The 21,228-nt window shown below is 43.2% G+C and overlaps 1 protein-coding gene across 1 annotated transcript in view; it reads left to right on the top strand.

Annotated features, from left to right (window-relative positions):
* Positions 1-21,228, top strand: part of GLP2R (glucagon like peptide 2 receptor) — a 113,839-nt gene that overhangs the window by 89,849 nt on the left and 2,762 nt on the right. Inside the window, exons 10-12 of the mRNA XM_026654379.2 lie at positions 1,107-1,195; positions 14,010-14,148; positions 18,955-18,996. Coding sequence (XP_026510164.1) covers positions 1,107-1,195; positions 14,010-14,148; positions 18,955-18,996 — 270 coding nt within the window. The remainder of the gene's footprint in view (positions 1-1,106; positions 1,196-14,009; positions 14,149-18,954; positions 18,997-21,228) is intronic.

The raw sequence follows: 21,228 nt of genomic DNA, 5'->3' as shown, positions 1-21,228 counted from the left end.
TCCATAGGACCCCTGTCTCATTTGTTGCAGAAATTGGAAGTGGTGTGGTCAGGGCCGGCGCAACCCATTAGGCGACCTAGGCGGTCGCCTAGGGCGCTACAATTTGGGGGGCGGCGACCGCGGCGGTATTTCAGCGGCGGGACCTTCTGCCACCTCTGTGGGGGGCGGCATTTCGGGGCGGGATCTTCCGCCGCCTAAGGCGGCAGAAAAGCTGGCGACGCTCCTGGGTGTGGTGAATGAGGCAGGGGGCTTCAGGAAGAGAAAGAATGGTTTGCTGGTTAAGGATGTTGAATGCAACCCTGGAGAATTGGATTCTATCCCTGCCTCTGCCACACAGTTCCTGTGTGGCGCTAGCAAGTCGTTTAAACCAACATTTTCACAACTGGCCACTAATTGTTTCTTTTTCCGGGTGCCCATCTTGAGCCCTTAGGGCCAGATTTGCCCAAGTGCGGAGTACTCTCACCTGCAGTTGAAATCAGTGGGAGCTGTGCTTTGAACGTATAAATTGCTATATAATGCTAAGGACTCTGAAAACTCTGATCTTAGGTGTCTCAAGTTGGGCACCTGAAATTAGTGGATACTTCTGACAATTTTGGTCTTAATCTCTCTCTGCCTCAATTTCCCACATGTAAAATTGGGATACTACCACGTACTCATTTCATAGACAGTATGATGATGAATATCAAAGAAAACTCCATGAGGAAACTAATAATTCTGTACTGAATTCAGGGTTTTGGTGGTGTGTATTAAATGAGGCTTGGGGGCCACACATTGCAAGAAGATGATAAAAGTAAACATTGAATAACTGCCCATTCACTGAATGAGGCAGGGATCATGTGGAAAAACTAAAATGTGATAGTATATCTAAAGATTGTCTCATAATACATACGCACAAGGGTGAAGAATGAAGGTTGCACAGGCAAACATAATTCTGACATTTCCTAACTTGTGACTGCTTGATGTTACAACTTTCATGTTCTTTTAGTTTTTCAGATGTATATTATATATATCTGAATATATATTATATTGTATTATATAATATATTGAATGTATATTACTGTATAGTGACATTTACTGTAACTAATCAATATATATTTTCTTTTAAGGTTAATTTCTGCATCTTCCTAAAAATTCTAAAGTTGTTAATTTCCAAACTCAAAGCCCGGCATATGAGCTTTCATGATTACAAATACAGGTATGTGATAAATATCAAAGTGCTACTAGTCATTTGTATTACCATGGCGCCTTTCCTTCAGAAAGTTCCTAAAGTGCTACGCAGGATATATAATTATACACAGCCACCAAAGTGGTAAGACATGGCAGCCATTCTGATCAAGTAAAGTGTCTTAGGAGAGGAAGAGAAGAATAATGACTTGCCAACTGAAACTCTAGAGGAAATGTAGGGAGGTTGAATGTAGGTACCAGTTCTAGCTGTAACCACACTTTGTTTTGCAGTAAGTGATAAGGGATCTTTAGTGATAAGTGGTTAGGACCCCATTTTTATGCCTCTTTCAAAACATACATCACCCCCTGAAGCTTCTCACATCTGGGGGGCTCAAGACTTAAGCCCGGGTCCTGGAGGAGCTGGGGGGTGGGCAGGGCAACCCCTTCAGAGTCACCTGCATCCCTTAGCATGCTCTAGAGCCATGCTGTGGTATTGGGGATCAGTAAGGACTCAGAGGGAAGGACTCAGAGCGCCACCTACTGAATCACCGCCATCACTTCCTGCAGCTGGCTGAGCTTTCCTGGGGAGGGTTCCAATCCAGGTACAGATCTAGGCTGTGCACTACTTGGCATATGAGACTGTAAGGAATTCATGCAGTCTGTGCAGGGCTTGTAATTGTATTAGTATAGCTTACCCACTAGTGGTTGCTGCCCTCCAGCGGCCACTCACATTGGCTATATAAGAACTCAGCGAGTGCCAGTCTGACTACGCAACGCAACAGCTGCCTGGTTTCTTATCCATTAGGTGCTGTGTTGTGTTCTTGGAATAAAGCCTGACACTGATTCGGCTGAACCTGTGTCGATTGTGAGTGTTATCTGTTCCATGACAGTTTGAGCAGACCACTGACTAACCCATCTCCTCCCTTCATGATTTCTACTAGGGAATGCAAAACACTAACATACCTGTGGCTGATATAACCTCCAAAGCTTCCAGAACCAAATGTTGCAACTACAGGTACAGAATACTGCTCTCCAGGCTTCTCAATCCCCAGTACCATCCGATAGGGGCCCTAAGTCCCAGTGCTGCGTAAATTTGTTCATGACAGATAGAAATTTTGTGATTTCCTGAATCAATGCCATCTACTTTATCTGCTCTGGCTGCTTATATACCCTGCAGACTAGACCAAGGTCGGGCTTATAAATAGCCTACTGACCAGAGAAGCTCTGAATTAGGTATTGCTGCTGCTGGAGCAGTACAGTCCCATGCTGAGTAACTTTGATGATTTCATCTGTGTTTTCTTAACTATATTTGATGACCCAAACTACACTCGTAGCCAAAGCCTCCCTTCACTCCATAAAACAGGGTTGCTGGTCCATTTCAGACTACACTGCCCACTTTTGACACCTGATAAGGATGAGTTGGCCTGGATGAAACCATCAGTGACTCTATTCTCCTTTGTCAATTTATGCATCTGGATTGATGTCTGCTTATTTGAATGACATCAGGAGAGAAAGAGTTCATTCCAGCAAACTTGTTTCTATGTGATGATATTTCTGCAGGCATCACAAGCTAATCGTAATTGAAACTATGTGGGTTGACACAACTTCAACTCATCTCACTGGTCAAGAGAAGAAGCATTGTCACCAAAATGGTCTTTGTCATACTGTGGTGGGTCTGGCCACTTTGTGGCTACCTGTCCCTTGAAATTCAAACCTAGCATAAGCTTAGGAACCTCCAGTGTCCAACCCTATAAAACGCACACTTGTTAACTCTGGTGCATCCAGTAATTTCATGGACATAAAGTCCCAATTTAATGTAAGCCTGCTCCTGATTATGTTGAGTCCATTGATGGTTCCCTGCTTTCTTCAGGCCTGGTTAACCAAGAGACCACCCATCTTGAAGTCATGATTCAGGATCACGATGAAGTCACCTTAGTCAAATTGCTGCATTTTCCGATTGTCCTCAGTATTACTTGATTTACACTGAATGATCCACATATTTCATGGAGGGCACAAGAAGCGCGTTTCAAGTCAAGTTACTTCTGACAGTTGTGCCTTGTGGGACCAAGTACCAAAACCCCAGAAGGCGACACAACTAGGTCTATTGTGCATTGTTCCCAACACATTAGCCAACATCAACGTAGTACTTCAAACACTTTTGATGTCCATAACTGTGGTAACAATTAAGGTACTACCAACCAGTGCCCATCCAGACCATGTTGTTGGAATAGTTAGGGCCAAGGATCCCAACCCAGTCCCTGTGGTCCCAGCAAAATACCAAGATCTAGCAAACATGTTTGATAAAAGAATGTGGACATTCTACCACCTCATCACCCTTACAATTGTCCTATTGATCTCCAGCCAGGAGCCAAGATCCCATTGGGTGAATGTACACGCTGCTGGAACAAGAGCTCAAGGCTCTTCAGAAACACCTTCAAGAAAATCTTGCAAAAAAATTTCATCTATCCGTTGACCTCTCTGTCCAGTATTCCTATATTATTTGTGAAGAAGAAAGATGTCTGACTATGTGTTTGCATCAATTATCATGCCTTGAGTTGAATCACCATTAGGAATAGATACACCTTGTTATTTGACAGATTGTGCTCCACAATGCTGTTTACCAAGCCTTTGAGGCACTTATAATTTGGTTCAAATTCACAAAGGTGATGAATGAAAGTGCATGTTTTAGACGTGGTATGGTCATTTTGAGTATCTGGTGATGCCTTTTGGTCGTTCAGAGACGAAATGTGTGTGAAGTTGAACATTTCCTTGAATTTGCAAATTTTTACCAATTTTTATTAAGGATTTTGTAAGACTGGTGTCCTCTGTGATTGCACTGCTCCAGAAGAATACCTGATTAGCCTGGACATGGGCAACTCAGTCTTTTTAGACCACTTAATGGATAATTTTTTGTCAACACCTATTCTGGTGCTCAGATCTGGTGAAACCCTTTAAGTTGAGGCAAACATGTTCAAAGTGGCAATCAGAACAACATGGACCCAGAATCGACTCCATGTGCACCCAATTTCTGGTCCAGGTATATACAGATCACAACATTTTGGAACATGCCGTGAAAACCCTGAATCAAAACCAGTGGTCTTTATTTTTTTCCAGATTTTACTTCATTTTGACATACTATTCAGACACCCAGAACCCAGCAAGCTTACCACACTATGTCTTAAGGGGGAATACTAGGAGAAAGAACTCAAGAATATTCTATAATCCTTATATACTGTAATTTTGCCAATGCCTTAGTACATAGGAATTTGCTGCCCTTCATCTGATCCTTGTTATCTAATGACTCAGAATGCTGCCAGTGACCAACTTCCTAACCCCAGCTTCCTTTATTTCAAGGGCCATATCTATGTCCCACAAGGCCACCTGTGGCTTGAAGTGTTTAAACTTTGCCATGATTCTCCTTTAGCTGCCGACTTTGGCCACTTTAAAACACATAGACTAGTTTCTCTATATATTATATAGTTTAACATTCAGCAATTTAAAAAGTTCTCTATATTTTTGTGGCCAAAGATGCAACCTTTCATCAAGTTATATATTAAATCCTGCAATATTTGCTCTTGAACAAAGACTGCCCCACCTCCCACCCCCATCTGAAACACCTCGGGGATCTCATGCCAGCCCGTGTTATCCATCGCCATAGATTTTATCATTGACCTACCCAGCTTAAAGATCAGTAGAACCATCTTAGTTATCACCTATCACCTTACTAAAATATCCCACTTTATCCCATGTCCCATAGTTTCCCCTGCTTAGGGACAGCCTGGGTCATTTTTACTTGTGTCTTCAAACTCCATGGGTTACTATCTAGCATCATCGCTGACCAGGCCCCACAATTTGTTCCCCATTTGTGTCAAGAACTTTTTAAATTGCTGAATGTTAAACTATATAATTCCTCTGCCTACTATCCTAAGACCTATGGCCAGATCAAACAGGTTAACCAAATAATTGAACAATATCTTCATTGTTTCATCAAGTATCAGAGGGGTAGATGTGTTAGTCTGGATCTGTAAAAAGCAACAGAGAGTCCTGTGGCACCTTTAAGACTAATAGATGTATTGGAGCATAAGCTTTCGTGGGTGAATACCCACTTCGTCTGACGAAGTGGGTATTCACCCACGAAAGCTTATGCTCCAATACATCTATTAGTCTTAAAGGTGCCACAGGACTCTCTGTTGATTGTTTCATCAGTTATCATCAGGACTACTGGGAGTCTCTCCTTCTTTTTGCCAAATTTGCCTATAACAACTCTATGTCTCAACCCTTTGCAGCCCCTTCTACACTAACTATGGCTTCCATCTGCATTTCCATCCATCCTTACCAAGGGTGTCTTATGTCCCCACACCCACTGACCTAGTCCAGCATTTGTACCATCTTCAAGAGGAACTGAGAAAACATCTCAACTCAGCCAAAAGATATTGCATAGACTGACACTGTAGGGAAGCTCTTCATTTCATCATTGCTGACTGGGTATGGTTATCATCATGAAACTTCACCTCCATTCATCCCTCACATAAATTAGATCATGAACACCTGGGTCCAGCAAATCATCCAGCAAATCAACCCTATCATGGTCAAACTGTTTCAGCCTAGCTCAATGAGAGTACATCTGGTCTTCTGCGTTTTGCTGTTAAAGTCATAAACTGGCAATCCCTTTCCTGGATGAGTCAAGCCTCCACCTTCACCACTTATCATCCAAGGCAATGAAAAAATTCATGTACAAAGGATCCTTGACTCTAGATAGTCTGGGGGAAAATGAGGTACCTTGTGGATTGGGAGGATTATGGGCTGGTTAACCAGTGACAGAAACCTACCAGTCATATCTATGCCCCTGATAAGATTAGGGAATTTCATCAAACCTACCCCGCCAAGTCCAGACCCAAGATGCCTGGAAGGCATCCTTAAGGGAACTGTAAATGCAGCCTGTGGAGAGGTTATAACTGAATTAGTATAACTTACCCCCTATTGGTCTTCGTTCACCAGAGGCCTCCCTCACCTACTATGTAAGAACTCATCAAATGCCAGTCAGTGTTAGCTCAATACAATGGCTGCCTGGCTCCTAATTCACTAGGTGTTCTCAGAATAAAGCCTGATGCTGCTCCAGTTGAACCTGAGTCTGTTGTGAGTGGTGCCTTGTTTCATGACAGAGACCACAGCACAGGAGCAGCTCTGAATTTTTGTTAAAAAAACAACAACAACAAAACCCCCAAAAACTTAGAAACTAAGTTTTAGATGAATCAAGGGAGCTTCAAATTCTGGCTCCCTACTAACCATCCCTCTTGTCTCCACACACACTCTCTCCCTTCCCACACACACTCTCTTCCCTCTCATACACAATTAAGTTTGCCCTTCCCTTTCATGGACCAACTAATAGTTCTCCCCACACACCAAACATCAATTCATTTTGCTCTATCTCGCTTCCTCCACACACACCATTAATTCATTCCCCCTACCATTTTGCAGAGCCCCACAGCTGATTCTGCTGCCCTGTCCCATTGTGTGCCTGGGACCTCTTCATCACCTTTTCCAAGGTCTAGTGATAGCACTCGACTCCCCTACCCAGGTTGGGGGGCAGGCAGCTCCAGACAGAGTCACAGAATGACAGGGAGCTGTTGTTCCCAATTTTCCCCTGAGCACATGAGGCAGGAGGATTTCTCGAGTGCTCCAGCCTATATTTGCAGAGGGAAGGGAACTCCAGATGGTCCTTCAGCACATGAAGCATTTCTGACTGGTTGTCTTTCCCTAGGAGGTGGGGGAATAGGGAAGGACAGTTAAACAAATGGGAATTTCCCTGCAGATCCAGAGGAGGAGCTGAAGAACCCCTATAAAGTTGGCAATTCCCTGCTGCAAGGCATGGAAAGGTTATTAGCAACCATGAATATGTTGTCGGCACTTGTGTACACTAGTACATGTGTATTCCACAACCACAGGCTATGAATAGTCTCATACTTATCCTCAAGGAGCCATATCTGTACCATTTTCTTGTCAAGCTTTAGTCTTGAACAATGAACTTTTATTAGCAGTAATACACGTTGGAAAACATAATCCCAAAATGATGGTGTCTAAACTAGTTGTTACCACTCAAGAAAGAGATCTTGGAGTCATTGTGGATAGTTCTCTGAAAACATCCACTCAATGTGCAGCAGCAGTCAAAAAAGCAAACAAAATGTTGGGAATCATTAAGAAAGGGATAGATAATAAGTCAGAAAATATCGTATTGCCTCTGTATAAATCCATGGTACACCCACATCTTGAATACTGCATGCAGATGTGATTGCCCTAGCTCAAAAAAAGATATATTGGAATTGAAAAAGGTTCAGAAAAGGGCAACAAAAATGATTAGGGGTGTGGAACAGCTTCCATATGAGGAGAGATTAATAAGACTGGGACTTTTCAGCTTGGAAAAGAGACGACTAAGGGGGATATGATAGAGGTCTATAAAATCATGATGGGTGTGGAAAAAGTAAATAAGGAAGTGTTATTTACTCCTCATAACGCAAGAACTAGGGGTCACCTAGACAGCAGGTTTAAAACAAATAAAAGGAAGTATTTCTTCACACAATGCACAATCAACCTGTGGAACTCTTTGCCAGAAGATGTTGTGAATGCCAAGACTATAACAGGGTTCAAAAAGGAACTAGATACATTCATGGATGATAGGTCCATCAATGACTATTAGCCAGGATGGGCAGTGATGATGTCCCTAGCCTCTGTTTGCCAGAAGCTGGGAATGGGCGACAGAGAGTGGATCACTTGATGATTACTTGTTCTGTTCATTCCCTCTGAAGCACCTGGCATTGGCCACTGTTGGAAGACAGGATACTGGGCTAGATATACCTTTGGTCTGACCCAGTATGGCTATTCTTATGTTTTTATGATAAATAATAAAGCTAATTCCTCACACGCAGCCCAGAAAAGCCTGGGTCCAACCAAAAGCTCAGTCCAAATTTGTGGAGATTTCAAAGTGACACTGAGTCCAGTTTTATGTGCAGACCCATATCCACTACCTTATATTGCGGATTTGTTTGCTACTCTTAGTGGTGGACAGTGTTTCAGTAAATTGGATTTTCTCAATGCATACCTACAAATGGAGATTGTTCTGGCATCTCACAAATATCTCACAATCAACACACATAAAGGCTTATTTTATTACAACAGGTTGCCTTTTGGAATCACATTGGCACCTGCCCTGTTCCAGAAATCCATGGATGAGATTCTGAAGGGACTGAAGGGAGTTCATCACTATGCGTGACACGCTCTCTCAAAGGAAAGGGATGGTACTACAGGGTACAGTGTTGGATCATAAGAATCCCCGGTTTATACAGATCATGTCATATCAACATGAATTATCTGTGAATCACAGTTGCATATTATGGGGAATGTGAGTGATCATTCCAAAATCAGTTCAATCTAAGGTTTTGGAAGCTCTTCTCAAAGGTCATTTTGGCATTGTATGGATGAAGGTCATAGCCCAGAGTCATGTCTGGTGGCCAGGGACTAACAAAGACATTGAGAGGAAGGTGAAGTGTGGTACCACATGTCAACAAATTCGGCATGCTGCTGGCCCAGCTCATCTACATCCTTAGTCATGGCCTCAGACTCCTTGGACATGTATTCATGTGGATTGTGCTGGACCTTTAGATGGTTATATGTTTTTAGTCATAGCAAATGCCAATTCAGGATGGCCCAAAGTTTTCAGAATGACTTCTATACAGCTGCTAAGACCATTGGACATCTTCGTACCTTGTTTAGCCATTTTTAATTACCATTACAGGTAATGAGTGACAATGGACCTCAATTCTGTTCTGAAGAATTTCAGCAGTTTCTAGCTTTAAATGGAATTCAGCACATACGCTCAGCTCCTTACCATCCTGCTACAAACGGACTAGTGGAACACTTTGTACAAACACTTAAGCATGCCTTAAAAGCTAACAAGTCTATTCTGAGTCATCAGCAGAAACTGGACAATTTCTGGCTTGTCTACAGGAACACACCACATGATACTACACAGTAATCACCTGCAACTCTTTTCTTGAAACCATCTTTGTGAACCTGTTGGAACCTGCTATGTTTTGAAATTGCCTCATGTATAAGGCTATGTTTTAGTCATGGGTATTTTTAGTAAAAGTCATGGACAGGTCACGGGCAGTAAACAAAAATTCATGGCCTGTGACCTGTCCATGACTTGTACTATATACCCCTAACTAAATCTTGGGGGTAGGGGCAGCCTGGGGATGCCACGGGTGCTTGGGGGGTTGGCCTAGGGGGCACCGCAGGTGCTGAGGGGGCAGCCTGGGGGCACCATGGGTGCTGGAGGGGCGGCCTGGGACCCCCACTTGTGCTGTGTGGAGACAGGTGGCGGTGCGCAGCCCAGGACCCCAGGGGGGTATTGGCAGGGCTGGCAGGCTCCGTACCTGGCTCCATGCCTCCCCACAAGTGGTGACATCCCCCTCCCTCAGCTCCTAGGTGGAGGTGAGGCCAGGCAGCTCTGCACACTGCCTCTGCTCCAAGCGCCAGCTCCGCAGCTCCCATTTGTCGGGAACTCCCACCCCCTCCCACACCCCATCCCCTAGCCCTGAGCCCCCTCCCACATCCCAACTCCTGCTGCTGCTGGTGGCGGGGGGTTGTCCCGAGACTGCTCCAGCAGTGGCTGGTGCCACTGGCCCAAAGGCTGCCTGAGCTCCTCAAGTGGCCCCAGGGCCAGGCACTCCAGCCACTGCAGAAGTCACAGAGGTCATGGAAAGTCACAGAATCCATGACTTCTGTGACCTCTGTGACAAACTCGCAGCCTTAGTCATGTGTAGCCAAATTCCAAGCTGTGCAAGTTGATTGACAATGTGAGACTTGTCATCATTCTTTTCAAGTTGGAGACTTGGTGTGGACTTGCAACCGCAGTTGTGGAGTGAAATGAGTACCTGGTTAACTTGTAAAATGCACAGGACCTTTTTCATTTGTGGTAAACCTATCCAATGGTATTTTATGGAAAAAACATATGGACCAGTTGCAGCCTCGGCTAGTACCAGAGTCTGTGGATGTCCCAGTAGGACTTTCTGTTCCTGCAATCAAACGTCCTTCCATTACAACTCCTAATTTTGATAATTTAGTGGTCTTACTTGATTTCTTACCATTGACTATTCTTGTTGGTCAAGACACGGCCACGCCACCATCACCATGTTATCCCAAGAGAGTGCAAAAACCAGTTGTGCACCTGAACGTATAAGTTATTTAGTTAGTGAGTTGCTATTCCAGGTTGTCAACACATGACTTTTATTTGATATAGTGTTTCTTGTTAGCCATGTATATGATAATGTATGTGTGTTTGGAAAGTTTTATAAAGTAGTGTGGAGGAATATGATGTCCTGGCTCTTTAAATGTTTGAGCACTCCTCGCTCCCCAGTGCAAAGCCTCACTTTCATGTCAGTTTCAGTTTTGCACCCAGAGCAATAAAGCAAGCACAACAGACAGGTGATTGTCCATCAGCTCCCTCTGTGTCTGCCTTCTCTGCTGGCTCCAGAAATATAACAAGCGGGAACAAATGTGTTGCTCCTGATAAAATTAAGGGAAGAGATAGGGCTGCATTGTAAACAGGTGATAGTTTGGGGGAGGTCTGTCTGGTTGTCCGGGTGGGGGGGGGGGGGGAGGAGAGAGGAATAGGAAAAATCATGGTGCTGTCTTGAAAAAAATTCAAATGAAACAGTTATGGTAGAAAACAGGAAAAGTTATGGCCCATAACAGAAAAATTTGTTATGGGGATTTCAGAGGCAAGTCATTCTTGACCTTAGGAAAACTGCAAAATAGCCTGTATTTTACACTAAATATTGTTTAAATACATTTAATAATATTCAGATCATATTTTAAAATAATTTAAAAAGCCATACTGCTACACTGGACATATGTAGAACCAAACTTGTCAAAATTCATGTAGAATCTTGTTCATCAGAAGTCTGGTCGGCTGACAAAGACCATGACTTTTTTGAAAATTCAAAAGTCACAGCATTTGTTATGGAAGTCAAGGTCACAAAGGTGACTTTTGCTGTCCCTGAAAAAATCTACCCTATTTTGACAAAATTATGAGTCTCTGAAAAGCTTCAGTTTTCATATGCTCAGTAGAAGTTGTGAGAAATTTGCAGCATTATTCTCTGAAAATTCCATCTGCACTGGGCATGCTGAAGCCCTTCACAGCACATACGTGCAACCTGACTGAGCATACGCTATCTCCACAGTGTGAATGAGCATGCTCCCACTCCGAGTTTCAATGGTTGAGCAGTACTATTCCTGAAATTGTTCCTACCAGCTGCCAAGGGCTGCTGTGGCACCAGGCAATGGAAGTGAAAGCAGCAAGATGGTCTCTCCCAGGCTGTCACTGGAGAGGGAGGAATCAGCCTGACACAAATGCATAATTGTGAAGAGTCAAGGGGAAAGGAGGCAGTTGGAGGCTGAGGGGGTTAATAGTAAGGAAAGTCAGGGCAGATTGGACAGGGGGCAGAAATATCTGTAACCACTACAACATGTTCTCTTGCTAAACCTGGAACTGAAACCAGAGTCCAGCATTCCTCTGTGAAACCCACCAACAGTGTGTATGTCACATAGAGGGATACCAGCTTTCTACTGCTACTAGTTACTCCATTAACTGGACTGTCAGAAGTCTGTGCTGTGGCTCTAAAGTCTTCAACCCTGCTGAGATCCATCTGGGGGGTCAGTATGGTTCCACTTGATGTAATGTCTGTTTTTTTCAGTTTGCTTTCATAAAAACCTAGACAATTATATTAAAACTATCTACATTAAAATAACATTAAGGTTACAAAGTCAAGCATTAAAAGTAAGGAAATACCAGAAATAAGGGTGACTGTGCAATCTTAAGTTTGGCTCCTTGTGCATTATAATATCATCTTTAATTACATGATAACATTTTTTTTCCAGAGGATCTCTCTCCCATTCAGTGCACAGGGGTCCTATGAAAAACATAGTATGTGATCATGTAAAGACTGTACCATAATGTATATGCAAAAGGGGGGCAAATTATTGTTGCACAGGCAGCCTTAATTCTGGCATTCCCTACTTTCTGAGTGCTTGACTTTGCAGCCTTAATAATGTTCTTCTAATATCCCCCCCTTCCATATGATTTAACATTTATATTGCATTAGCACTTAGAGGCCAACCATGAACAGGACTCCATTGTACTGGGCGCTGTACAAATATATAGAAAATGACAGTCCTCACCATACAGAGCTAACAATCTAAAAAGGAGGAGTCCCAAAGAGCATTGTTTGGCGAGCTCATGGAAGTGTGGAGACTTTGACAGGACCCCCTCTTCTAAGCCAAATAACTCTGGTCACATTTTCAAACACGGATACCGAAGGCGAGGCATTTGCATATCTCTTAATGCACCTAAATAAAAGTTGTCTGATTTTCAGAGTTGCTAAATGAAGTGAATGGGAGCTGTGAGTGCTCAGCACCTAAGTTCCCTCTAAGCTGCGCAGCCGCGCAGCCACCCAGTAGGCTATCAAGTGCCGCACACGTCAGGTGCCCCTCCCTGCACTGCCACGCTGCTCCTGCCCTCTGCCTTGGAGCTGCTCCTGGGAGCCTCCTGCTTGCTATGCAGAGTAGGGGAGAGGAGTAGGGTTGTTGATGTCAGGATGTCCCTCTCCCCCGGCCCCCCGCCCCTGTACCCTATCTCTGTCACACACACACACTTACTTTGTCTCTGTCTCACACACACACACTGTGTGTCTCTCTGGCACACATACACACTGTGTGTGACACAGACACAAATACTCTCTTTCACACTCACCTCCCAACACATACTTGTATTATTGTTGTTGTAGTTGTTACTTCTTGATACTTCCTGCAATGCACATATATTCTCTGTAATTTTATTCTTTCAAAGTGCTGTTATTTGAGTTTTTTGACTGGTCTGTGCATTTCATAATTTTGATTTCTCTCTTACGCTTAAATTTAATTCTTTTAGTAGTGAGTTCTAAAATGTCTAACCTGTCCTGGCTGAAGTAATTATCTCTATGATAACTTTATAAAAATATATGATATCTAGGTTTTTTGTTTCTATTGGTGGCACACATCCGCACATTACCTCAATAATTTGGTGCACATAACAAAATTCATTCAGCACATGGATGAAGAAAATTAGAGGGAACATTGCTTAGCACCTCTAGAAGGAGGCCAATATTTAGGAGCGTTTATATTTAGGTGTACTGTAGTTAACTGCCTAACTGTAATAGTTTGATAATGTTGGCCTCTGTGGCCAGTTTGCTATCCCTAATTCCTCACTACAACCCACCCCCAAACCCTTCCTTTCACATCACTTTTCAGATAACATTCTTCTAATATAGAGGTTCGCAAACTGGGGGTTGGGACCCCTCAGGGGGTTGCGAGGTTATTACATGGGGGGTTGCGAGCTGTCAGCCTCCACCCCAAACCCCGCTTTGCCTCCAGCATTTATAATGGTGTTAAATATATTAAAAAGTGTTTTTAATTTATAAAGGGGGTCGCACTCAGAGGCTTGCTATGCGAAAGGGGTCACCAGTACAAAAGTTTGAGAACCACTGTTCTAATAGGTATTTGCCAGTTCCCTAAATCTAATCTCACCTCTGTCTCATTTGCTTTTGGTTTCTTTTTCCTGATATATCTTTTATTGTAGATGCAGTCCCCCAGTACCTGCTATTTTCTCCTCCAGATCATTAGTGAAGTTCTTATATCAGCCCCAAACTAGAGCCCTGAGGGACCTACTAGTGTAGTTATTTCTCCATAGTTGGATATTCAGCTTCACATCAAGGATGTTAAGAAATATAATATTCAAACACTTTATTTTTAAGATTGGCAAGATCTACTCTGGTGTTAATACCTTTACTGGGGATCCATGAGTTTGTCTTTACCTTCATCACTGATGAACAAGTTGAAGGATTGTCAAGACATATAAGAGTCTTCATTCAATTAACAATGAGCTCCTTTCAAGTAAGTACTCTGTTACAGTATCTTTCCTTAGAGACAGGATGTTCGCATATAGACTAGATATCCTGGTTTTATTTATTATTATCCTTCAACATATATTGGATTAACATGATAAGAGTTACACTGGATGGATCAATAAATTCACAAAAACAATTTCAAATTGGCAGTTTCCTGAACAGACTAAAATGGGAAATTTGACCCTCTCACCTGCATATGTCCCTTCTCAGCCAGTGAGTCCTGCATCCCCTCACAATGAGTGCAGTCTTCAGAGGCGATTCTGACATGAATCCCCTTAAGAACATAAGAATGGCCCTACTGGGTCAGACCAAGGGTCCATCTAGCCCAGTATCCTGTCTTCCGACAGTGGCCAGTACCAGATGCCCCAGAGGGAATGAACAGAACAGGTAATCATCAAGTGATCCATGCCCTGTTGCTCATTCCCAGCTTCTGGCAAACAGAGGCTAGGGACACCATTCCTGCCCATCCTGGCTAATAGCCATTGATGGACCTATCCTCCATGAGTTCTTTTTTGAACACTGTTATGGTCTTGACCTTCACAACATCCTCTGGCAAGGAGTTCCACAGGTTGATTGTGCGTTGTGTGAAGAAATACTTCCTTTTATTTGTTTTAAACCTGCTGCCTATTAATTTCATTTGGTGACGCCTAGTTCTTGTGTTATGAGAAGCAGTAAACAACACTTCACTTCCTTATCTACTTTCTCTATACCAGTCATGATTTTATAGACCTCAATCATATTTCCCCTTAGCCGTCTCTTTTCCAAGCTAAAAAGTCCCAGTCTTATTAATCTCTCCTCATACGGCAGCCGTTCCATACCCCTAATAATTTTTGTTGCCCTTTTCTGAACCTTTTCCAATTCCAATATATCTTTTTTGAGATGGGGCAACCACATCTGCAGACAGTATTCAAGATGTGGGCATACCATGGATTTCAAGGGAGAGGGACAGCTCAGTGGTTTGAGCATTGGCCTGCTAAACCCAGGGTTGTGAGTTCAATCCTTAAGGGGGCCATTTAGGGATCTGGGGCAAAGATCTGTCTGGGGATTGGCCCTGCTTTGAGCAGGGGGTTGGACTAGATGACCTCCTGAGGTCCCTTCCAACCCTGATATTTTATAATAACCTTTCCATAGATATCTTACAGGCCACATTTTGTACAAAATTTGTTACAGTTATATAACAGTGGTGGTAACAATGATCTACGTGGTCATAGTTTAATCAGATAATGTCACAACAGTTAAGAGTCGTCCCATAATTTAGCATTTCCTTACTTTTAAAGGTTGCATTGGTTGAATGTTATGTTTAGGCAACCTTAAATGATTTTAAATGACAAGACTGAAAAAAAGTGAATAGTAAAAGAACATCTTTTCATCTAGGGGAACTTGCAAGGCTTCTGCAACTTAGCAGACATTTCACTTTTTAAAAATAAAACAGTTTTTCAAAATAGCTAAAGGACTTAATCTGTATTTACTGCAATTGCTCTCTCTCTTGTTTTTATTTCTAATGAAAACATTACTTTGTAAAAGGATTAACGAATAGCATACAAACTAGAACCAATTCCATCTGTTTAGTCTCTAAAAATCCTAAGTAGTTTTAAACTGTTTCTAAACTGTTTTGTTAAGGAAAAACAATTACCTCTGGGATGTGAGATGGAAGTTTTAACTCAAACAATTGGAAAGAGCACAAAATTAAATATTAAAAAGTCAGCTCTGCTGTAGCTATGACAGTACTAGCAGCATCTCTGTTTTAGAGAGTGGGGAGATCCAATCATCTCAGCTTAGTGTTGTATAACATGAATTGTTACCCACAGAAAAAACTACTGGTTCATGATGGCTTAAAAATAGACACAGTCTGTTATTTACATCAAAAGTGAACAATACTGGTAGAGTAGCCATGGTTGTCAGGCACTGCCTCCAACAGTCAGGTCTAGTGGTTGGAGCGTAGGTCACAACTAGTCATTGGGTTGAGCCTGGGCCAAGGGTGGTGCTACAATCAAGATCTGGGGACAAGCTAGGGTAAAAATGAAGATCAGAATCCATAGATAAACCAGAACTGGAACTATCAGCACAGTCCAGGTGCAGCCCAGAGGTCGAGACCATAGGGTTGGGTTCCCGGGACAAGCCAAGTGAATATTGAAGCCAGAGTCCAGATACAGGCCAGAGGTCAAAGCCAGGTAGTCAGAGTCCGAGGGTCTGGGGAGGATCAGGAGGTGGAGGCAAGGCTGGAGCGAGGCTAGAGTAGGACAAAGACAAGACTGGGACAGGGCTTAGGCAAGGCTGGGGCAGGGTTGCCAACTTTCTAATCGCACAAAACCAAACACCCCTGCGCTGCTCCTTCTCCGAGACCCCACCCCTGCTTGCGGCATCCCCCCTCCCTCCATCACTCGCTCTCCCCCACCCTCACACACTTTAACCAGGCTGGGGCAGGGTGTTGGGGTGTTGGAGGGGGATGAGGGATCTGGCTGGGGGTGCGGGCTCTGGGGTGGGGCTGGGGATGAGGGGTTTGGGGTGCAGGAGAGGACTCTGGGCTGGGGCACAGGGTTGGGGTGCAGTGGGGGTATGGGATCTGGGCTGGGGGTGCAGGATCTGGGTGGGGCCAGAAATGAGGGGTTCAGGGTGTGGGAGAGGGCTCCGGGCTGGGGGTTGGGCTGCAGGGGAGTGAGGACTCTGGCTGGGGGTGTGGGCTCTGGGGTGGGGCTGGGGATGTGGGGTTTGAGGTACAGGAGGGGTTCCGGACTGAGGCAGGGGTTTTGGGTGCAGGAGGCTGGGGCAGGAGGCTGGGGTGTTTGGAGAGGATGCGGGCTTCAGGAGGGAGTTTGGGTGTGGGAGGGGACTCCGGGCTAGGGCAGGGAGTTGGGGTGTGGGAGAGGGTTTGGGGTGTGGGGTCCCGGCAGTGCTTTCTGTGGCTTTCTGGCCAATGGAGCTGTGGAGCCGGCTCTCGGGGCAGGGCACAGAGCCTCCGTGGCCGCCCATGCGGTCTAGGGGCTGAAGGGACCTGGCAGCCGCTTCCGGGAGCCACACGGCTCCAGGGCAGGCAGAGAGCCTGCCTTAGCCCCGGGCCCCTGCTGCGCCACCGACTGGACTTTTAACGGCCCAGTCAGTAGTACCAACCGGAGCCACCAGAGTCCCTTTTCAACCGGGTGTTCTGGTCGAAAACCGGATGCCTGGAAACCCTAGGCAGAAACAGGAGCAAGCTGGGAGTCTGATGCACTGCGAGGCAGCAGGAAGGTTCCTGGCTGGGCAGTGCTGTTGAAGAGACTGATCTGGTGGTGTTGTGGAAGCACCTGAGCCTGGGGGTCACCTGACCGAGGCTCTGTTCAGGGATAGGTTGTTGTTGATTGCCTGAGGGCTGAGTCACCGCAGGCTCCATTGGAACGGTAAGTCAGTGCAGCTGGATGAGCAGCGCTGGTTTGGCTGTGAGTTTGCTTCACAGCGGTAGCAAAGGCAGTGGCAAGCGGTGGCATGGGCTAGCTTCCCTCTGGACCCCATGGGTATGTGCTCAGGGTGGCTAGCCCATCCCATTGCTCGGCGCTGTCTCTGATACCACAGCTACACTATTATTTTGGCATGCTAGGTCAATGTGATCCAGCACCAGTCTGTCTATGTGAGCTAGGAATCACACTCCTAGCTCACAGTGGAGACATAACCTTACACAAAGAAGAGACTAGAAGCAGAAGGAGGTCAGATTGGGCAGGAGGACAAGAAAGAGAAGAGAGTGGTGGGACTCTGAAAGGAAACTGACTAAAGCCCAAACGACTCTCTCGGATTGGTGAGAACACAAGAGGGAGGATTCTGCATGCATGTTTTTGTTACTTTCCATAGATTTTTATCTCTCTTGTACTCTGTCTGTGAGTTGAGTATGATTTAGAAATTCCTTTGGAAAGATTTTTTTGTGTCCCTTGCTTTCGCTGTCATATAGCTTGTGAAGGAGGAAACAGTAATCCAGAGGATCCAATGCTTTGGTGGAACTCTAGGAATGTGCAAGAACTACTGGGGAGGCTTGGAAGAGCTGGCACTACTTTCAGGGCCTACGACATTGGAATCGAGTCCAATCTCTCACAAGGGGTGCTAGACAGAGGATCTGTACCTTGAGAGTGCCTACACTCCCAGAGCCAACGCTAAGACTCTGCTCAGATCCACAAAGTCAATTGCACATGGGATCCAGTGGGTGGATTCAAACACTGCAGCCTATTGAGCATCCACTAGGAAGAGTTCATCCAGCCTTGTAATAATCATTAGAGGTCACATCACTGCTAGGCATTTTAAAGTTGGTGAAATCCCTCGGGACTAAAGAGGAAGCTTCAAGGCTATAGGTGTAATAGCAAAGCAAGCCAGAGCTTCCTTCCATGTCCAGTTTCTGAGGAAGACTTCTTTCCATCAAGTTCCTGGATATCATGGCATTGTCCAAGGCCTTTTGAACTAATAAGATACTATGAACTCCTCAGAATGGCACCCACTGCACTAGAAGTAGTGTGCAGAAGATACTACATTGAGGCTAAACTGTTGATAAGATCCATTCTTGAGTGTTGGCAACAAAATAGCCTCAAGTATGTCAAGTACAAATCTTTTCCACACTTGTTAGAAGGTTTACCACTTAACCAATTCCGTTGGTCATATTAGCAATCCTTTAAAACAAACCTATTGTATATGAGAAAAGTATTTAAGGAAACAAGATTTATGGTTCTGGGATTAGTATTATGAAGATTTTAATAGTAATTTCACCCTTAAATTAAGACTATAGGAATCAGTGTCTCCTCCATAATCTAATTTTCTTCTCATTTTCTTTCTCTTATAGGGTTTCCTTGTAGCAATTTTATACTGCTTTGTTAACGGAGAGGTAAGGCACCACAATGTGTATTACTAGTTGATTTCTGTAGAATTTTCAAGGCAATGAACAGAATGACAATAAAACAATACGTATTGACCACTGAGATTTGCATGAGTGCATTCTCCTAAATAGGCAGTAACCTCTTTTTATCAGGAGAGACAGTAGCCAGATTCAGCCCTCACTAAGGTAAATGTAAATGCAGAGTAACTCCACTGAAACTAGTGGAGTTGTTCTAGATCAGTGGTTTTCAACCAGGGGTGTGCATACCCCGGGGGTACACAGAAGTATTCCAGAGGTACATCAACTTATCTAGATATTTGCCTAGTTTTACAACAGGCTACATTAAAAAAGCACTAGTGAAGTCAGTACAAAATAAAATTTCATGCAGACAATGACTTATTTATACTGCTCTTTATACCATACACTTATACATATATAAGTACAATATTTATTTTCCAATTGATTTATTTTATAATGATATGGAAAAAATGAGAAAGTAAGCAATTTTTCAGTAATAGTGTGCTGTGACACTTGTATTTTTATGTCTGATTTTTTAAAGCAAGTAGTTTTAAGTGAGGTGAAACTTGCGGTATGAAAGACAAATCAGACTCCTGAAAGGGGAACAGTAGTCTGGAAAGGTTGAGAGAAACTGCTCTAGATTTACACTGGAGTAACTAAGACCAGAATCTGACCCACAGTCATAATGAACTGGGACCCCAGAGACCTGGGTTATACCCCCAGGTCTGCCACTGGCCTGCTGTGCAATCTTGGACAAGTCAGTCACTGCTCTATGCCTCTATTTCTCCATCTGAAAATGATAATGATACTGACCTCCTCTGTAACGCACGTTGAGATCTGCAGATGAAAATGCCATATAAGAGCCAGATGTCATTATGATTATTAGTTTTGGTTAAATGAGGAATACATGACTCGAGGTGGGCGGGATTTTTTTGTGTGTGTGTGTGAAACAGGGTCAGTTTTCACGAATCTCCTGATTCAAAACATTTTTGAAAAAAAGTTTTGAAATTGTCAAAATGTCCTGTTTTAACATTTTTTTAACCAGCAAAATTTGTTTTCTCCTGTCAAATGGACCTTTTGTTTCAAAAGTTTAGTAACATGTCTAAATCAAAACAACTCTTCAAAATTATCAAAATTAAATGTTTTGATTGACTCAAACAAAGAATCTTTTGTTTTCTTGACTTGCAAAACTTTGAGGTGTTGACATTTCATCCCAATTCAGAATAAGAACATTTTTCAGTATCTCAAAAATTTTCATGGTATGGAAAAATCATTTCTCACCCTGCTCTAAACAAGATATTGTTACGACGGCACCACTTCCTGCTTCATAGTTAAGGTTGTGTTTTGTTTCTCATTTAAAGCAGGGACTTAACATCTTTGTTACATATGAAAAATCCTCCCCAAATTACATCACTTATTCTGAGTAAATGCTGTGCATAGGCTTTGGATATTTTTTTTTTTTTTTTAAGATTAACAGTCGTTATCCTTCTTAACTGAAGCTGAAGAATAATCTTCAGGTGACATTGTCTTTGGGTTTCTGGTTTATTGTTCATGTATTAAATTTTTAATAATTAAAAAAAGAAAATTCCTGGATAAAATTACATTGAGGTGGAGTTAAAGTTGGAATTCCTTATCGGTAGTGTAGGGCATCTATTTAGAAGAAGTAAATTTAGAGGGATGTGGGCATTCTGATATCTTAGTAATGATGGAGCATTAGATCTGCAACTGAATGTCTGTGGCATATTGTTGTTAACTCTGCCCTGTAGTGAAGCCATGAGGGGAAAAAACTGAAAAAACTCCAATGTGACTTTAAAAATCAGATGAATCTAGTGTGGGGCCAATAACACTAAAATGTCTTATTATATAATGACCCTACAGGACATAGCTAAGGTTCTTTGTGTGCCCTAACTGTATATTTCCTGATTTTATCATTTGGATTTCTTTTAAATTTAACCTTAATTCTGAATTTCCCGGGTATATAATGTTTGTGTTTTAGAGATAATTACAATATTCCTGTAATTACAATATCCCTTATCCTAAATTACTGATATGTACTTTTAGTCTGAACTCCTTCATATAGTTTTTGTCTGGGAATAAATATTGTGTTTGGTTTAACAGTAATTAAACTTCTGGAGGAGAACTAGAAAAATGGCAGCTGAGCTTAATCAGAACTAAACTGAAATATGTGAGTTGAACAAACTTCTAGGTACCCCAACTCAAACA

The sequence above is a fragment of the Terrapene carolina genome, unplaced genomic scaffold (assembly GCF_002925995.2).
Source record: "Terrapene carolina triunguis isolate 2854851 unplaced genomic scaffold, T_m_triunguis-2.0 Scaffold192, whole genome shotgun sequence".
Taxonomy (NCBI): domain Eukaryota; kingdom Metazoa; phylum Chordata; order Testudines; family Emydidae; genus Terrapene; species Terrapene triunguis.
This window is presented reverse-complemented; position numbering and strand designations above follow the sequence as displayed.